The sequence below is a fragment of the Sceloporus undulatus genome, unplaced genomic scaffold, assembly GCF_019175285.1.
Source record: "Sceloporus undulatus isolate JIND9_A2432 ecotype Alabama unplaced genomic scaffold, SceUnd_v1.1 scaffold_1737, whole genome shotgun sequence".
Lineage (NCBI taxonomy): Eukaryota > Metazoa > Chordata > Lepidosauria > Squamata > Phrynosomatidae > Sceloporus > Sceloporus undulatus.
This window is the reverse complement of record NW_024804657.1, coordinates 1-5,155: the sequence shown is the minus strand read 5'-3', so window position 1 is coordinate 5,155 and position 5,155 is coordinate 1. Positions and strand designations below refer to the sequence as shown.

General features: G+C 52.7%; 1 protein-coding gene across 1 annotated transcript; it reads left to right on the top strand.

Annotated features, from left to right (window-relative positions):
- Positions 1–82: 82 nt before the first annotated feature.
- On the top strand, positions 83–4,210 carry LOC121917922 (the record flags this gene model as incomplete). The annotated part of the gene is made up of 3 exons (XM_042444038.1): positions 83–571; positions 2,993–3,082; positions 3,896–4,210. Coding segments are annotated over exons 1-3 (757 nt in total), but the record flags the coding sequence as incomplete, so codon positions are not given.
- Between the last annotated feature and the right edge of the window lie 945 nt (positions 4,211–5,155).

The following is a 5,155-nucleotide window of genomic DNA, read 5'->3' as shown; positions in this document are numbered from 1 at the left end:
AGAGTTCCTGCATGGCGGAATAAAGAGCTTGGACTGGATCAGGGCCCTCCTTGGGGTCACTTCCAACTCTATGGCTCTATGATTTGCTTTATTTTGCTCCAACGCTGCCATGTTCTGCCCAAATAGCCACAGTCCAGCAGGTGTCTGGAGCCCAGAGGCCACAAAGGGGGCCAAAGGGGGCCAGATGGGGCTGGCAACCCTGGTCAAGGAGGAAGCGGCATGTGTCTCACCTTGGCAGTGTGTCGTGTGTGTGTTTGCGTGTTGTGCTTGGCTGGGCACATCAGTTCTGCTTTCAGTTCCCAGCTGCCAAGCATATTTTGCTGCAAGAAGAGCTCTGGGCAGTTTCTCCTCTGGTCCTTCTCAGCCGCTGACCTTCTTGGTGGCCGCCTCTGGCCAGCGATGACCCAAAGAGTGACCTACGCAGAGCTCCAGTTGGCCAGGGGCCCTCCGCCACAGAAGGGCCCCAATCCCCAATTGGCCCCCGGCGGCAGGGAAGGGGAGCTCACCTACGAAAACGTCCAGGGAGGGCCCAGGGGTCAGGGGTCAGAGGAGACCCCCAAGGAGAACCAAGGTGAGTGGCAGGCACCCTCCATCCACTTTTCCTACCTACATGGACTCCCTACAAAAGCAGATGGGGAGCCCCTATCCCCCATCGGGGGGGTCTCCTCTGGCCCTAGAACCCCTGGGCCCCTCCTGAGCCCCTTTGCCAGCCCTGTAGCTTCATAGGACCATAGGACCATAGAGTAGGAAGAGACCCCAGGAAGGGCCCCGATCCAGTCCAAGCCCCATTCTGCCATGCAGGAACTCTCCATCAAAGCACCCCCATTCTGACAGATGGCCATCCAGCCTCTGCTTAAAGACAGCCTCCAAAAAATGAGACTCCATCAGTGTGTTCCCCTGTCAAACGGCCTTTTCTGTCAGGAGGTTCCTCCTAATGTTGAGCTGGAATCTCTTTTCTTGCAGCTTGCATCCATTGCTCCATTGTCTCTTATTCTCTGGAGCAGCAGAAAACAAGCTTGCTCCCTCCTCCTCAATGTGGCATCCCTTCAAGTATTTAAACAGGGCTCATATCATATCACCTCTGAATCTGCCCTGTTTAAATATTGGAAGGGATGTCATATTGAGGAGGGAGCAAGCTTGTTTTCTGCTGCTCCAGAAAATAGGGTCATTGTCACAAGACTGAAATTGGAAGTATAACCCAGTGTCATCCCGAATGCAGCCATGCGCATTCCCATTATTGCGCGAAAGGTTATCAGACGCATTGGCTGGGACTCCGAACGCACTCTGAACGCAATCACGCATCAATCCACACTTCAGTGAATTTGGTGAACTAGGGAGTTCACAAATCCTATTCCCAGGCTACTTCGCATGCAATGCGCTATCCTTTGGTGTGATACGCATGTCTGCTGTGGCCCTGGCATTCCCCGGCATCAGTTCCCATGCCCCTCCGTTTTGTTTTGGCTTCCGGGGCTCTAGGTCTTCCCCGGAGGAAAGGCAGCTGTTTTTGAGGGGAAAGAGGGGCTCTCCAGGCAAGGCCTCTCTCTGCCCAAAACAGAGGGGGGCTTGGGGCTTGCCCTGCAGCAGGGACCCTTTTGCCTATCCCTCCCTCCCTCCAGGGCCAGGGGCTTCAAAAAGAGAGAATTACCTCCCCCCCCCTTTTATTAGCCCCAAAAGGAGTTCCTCCTCATTCCTCCTCTTTTCGGGGAGGAGGGTGGAGTGGGCAGCCTGGGGAACGGGGGCATTGCTCTGAGCTCACAACAAACTCCAACTCCCAGAATTCCATAGAGTTCAAGCAGTGCCAAACTGGGTTATTTCTCCAGTGCAGATGCAGCCTTAGTCGCCAGCTCTGGTTCCTGCCCAGCTTCCTCTCTTTGGAGTCATGGCGAGGCGGCAGCGCCATTGCCTTCCATGGGACTGACTCCCAAGGGCCCAGGCTGGAACCAGAGAGCACCCCAAAAGCTCTCCCAAATGGAGGGACTCCTCCCCCCCCCAATTGTTGGAGACTTAAAGGCACAGTCTCTCTCTCTCTCTCTCTCTCTCTCTCTCTCTCACAACCATCTAGAGACCCCAGCCCCCTTTTTGGGGTCTCTTGGCAGGTTGCGTCCGGTGGGGTTTGCCATTGCCATTCCCTGAGGAGGCTGAGAGAGCGCGACTCCATCCCTGCCTTCTTGAGCCATAGTCCAATGCTCAAACCAAGCGCAAGGTTGCTTTGGACTGGTTTTGAATTGGTGAATTGCCTAAATAACGTGGAATAAGGGAAATGAATGGACAAGGAATGTGAATGGCGTAATAATGCGGGAGAAGGGTTAAATGAATGGCGCAAGAACATGAAACAAGGCAAAACCACAGGAACCGGAGGCAAGCCCCGCCGGAAGTGTAAAAGGTCACGATCCGATTCTGTGCTCACTGTGCATTCGGAAGGGATGCTAATTCGAACTCTAGACTAGGAAGGGTATGGACTCATAGGATAACTTCTTTTGCATTGACACTGCTGTCACTTTGCGGTGGGCGCTGTGTTCTTCTGTGCGTTTGACAACCATTTGCGTAATAGCGTCCATTTCCGAATTGGCCCTACTTCCTTTTCTTTTGAAATGGGGAGACATTCCTCCGGCGCAACAGCCTCCCAGGAGACAAGGCAGCAACGGATGCAAGCGCCAAGGAAAGAGACTCCGGATCAACAGAGAGAGCGCTCCGACAGCAGAATGGAAGGACCCAGAACATGGGGAGCCTCCTTCCTTGCAGGCTGTCTTTAAGCAGAGGCTTTTGCGGTGCTTTGATGGAGAGTTCCTGCATGTCAGAATGGGGCTGGACTGGATCAGGGCCCTTTTGAAGTCTCTTCCAACTCTAGGATCCCTATAACTCCACAAATGGGGCCTTTGGAAAAGACCAGTGACCAATGACCAGCTCCTCCGTCTCTGACCCAAGGGCCCTGGCTCACAATCTCCATTCCTCTTTTGGGGCCGGAGAACCTTCTGCACATTCTGTCTTTCAGAGTCGGACCGCAGGATGAAGAACGTTGGCCTGGTGGTTGCGGCCACCATCTTCTTCCTCCTCGCCACCACCGTCGCACTTGGAGTCCTATGTAAGTAGCAAGTGGTCCAGACTCCCATCTAAACATGGCACCCTTGCGCTCCGGTGCGTAGCTTGCATTATGGCATGGTACAGTTTGCCTGCAATGTCTATGTTGCTGCAGTGGCTCTGGGAAAGGACCCTTGTCTCCAGCCATTCGGGGCAAGAGGGAGGAATCTCAAGGGGAGACAACTGCCTTGGAAATTACTCACATATACACTTGTCCCTCCATACTTACTAGGGTTAGGGGCACAAGACCCCCATGAATATGGAAACACCACAAATAGCAAAAAACACCTGGGAGGACACCTTTCTAGGGATCTCTAGGTCCTCCAGGGCAACTCTGTGGCCAACGTCCGACAGACACTGACCATAGAACTGCGATGGAGGAGCTACAAAGGCCTAGTAGAGTATCCTCTCTAGGGATCTCTAGGTCCTCCAGGGCAACTCTGTGGTTCAACATTCCGACAGCACACTGACCATAGAACTGCGATGGAGGAGCTACCAAAGGCCTCTTCAGTAAGTAGCCTCTCTAGGAACCCTCATAGTCCTGCCCGGGCAACTCTGTGGCCAACGTCGCCAACAGACACTGACCATAGAACTTGGCGCTGTGAGCGACTACCAAAGGCCCTAGTAAAAGAGTGTTCTCTCTAGGAATCTCTAGGTCCTCCAGGGCAACTCTGTGGTCAACATCCAACAGACACTGACCATAGAACTGCAATGGAGGAGCTACAAAAGCCTAGTAGAGTGTTCTCTCTAGGAATCTCATGGCTCTGGATGGAAAACCCCTTGCTCTTTGTCCCCCTCCAATCCTCCTTCCCTGCAGATGGCCAGGTCTCTGGTGAGCTCTGGTGGTCATCCAAAGACCATGCAGACCACCGCAGTGTCCTGGCACAGAGGGTCAGTGCCCTGAACCAGAGCCTGGCAGAGATGGAGATCCAGCTATGCAAGGCTGAGAAGGACCTTAACGGCACCCGGTTGGCCCTCAAGGAGAGCCAGGCGGCCAGAGAAAGGAACCAGAGGCTTCTGGAGAAAGTGGAAGGCCAGCTGAGGGACGCCAACCGCAATATGGAGGCTGCGAAGCAGGAGAAGGAGCGATCGGCTGCAGCACTGCGCCAGGCCGCCTCTCTCCTGCAGAAGGGTACGTCCATTGCGTTTTCAGGAGCGGTTCTGTTTCTAATTTTGAATTGAAATGTCATGCCACGTTCTTTGTTTTGCTTTGTTTTCTTATTCGCTGCTGACGTAAATCCTCATCCCATAGTTTTTGGCTTTTCAAATATGTTATGTCCTTTTTCCTTTATATGTCTTTCCTCCATACGCATCCCATCGCTTTATAGTGACATTTTCGAGGCGGCAGAAATTCTTTCTTCTGTGAAGCTGAAGGCTTTCATGGCCGGCATCCATGGTTTTTTGTGGGTTTTTCGGGGGGCTCTGTGGCCATGTTCCCAAAAAGTTTCTTCCTGATGTTTCGCCAGCAGCATCTGTGGCTTTGGCATCTTCAGAGAATGCTGGCCTGGAAAAAGTGGGTCTCGGTCTCTCTCTCTCTCTCTCTCTCAATCTCTCTCTCTCTCTCTAGATAGATAGATAGATAGATAGATATAATCTCCTGTGTGAGCCTGGGAATGCAGAGGGATTTGCCTGTGTCTTGTTCTGTATTGATGGCCAGCCTCAGGCTGGGAGGCTCATGCAAAAGAGGAGGATGAGTGTCTGCTGATTGGGGATCATGATCTGCTGGGAAAGCCCCTGACTCTGAGTGGTTTCCCATTTGCATTTGCTGAGTCCTTGTTTTGCTATTCCTCAGGACCAGTAGCCAAACCTTGTTCACTTTCAGGGTTTCTTCTTTCCTCTTGACATTGTCCAGGTGTTTGTGGATCTCAATGGCTTCCCTGTGCATCCTGACATGGAAGTGGTTGGCATGGTCCAGAACTTCAGTGTTTTCAAACAGCATTTTATGCCCAGGATGGTTAGTGGCATGTTCTGCTCCTGCTGATTTTTCTGGCTGGCCCAGTCTGCAGTGTTCCTTGATCCTTGTTTGCACGCTGCGTTTGGGGGACCCTATGGAGACTTGTTTGCAGCTGCATGGTAT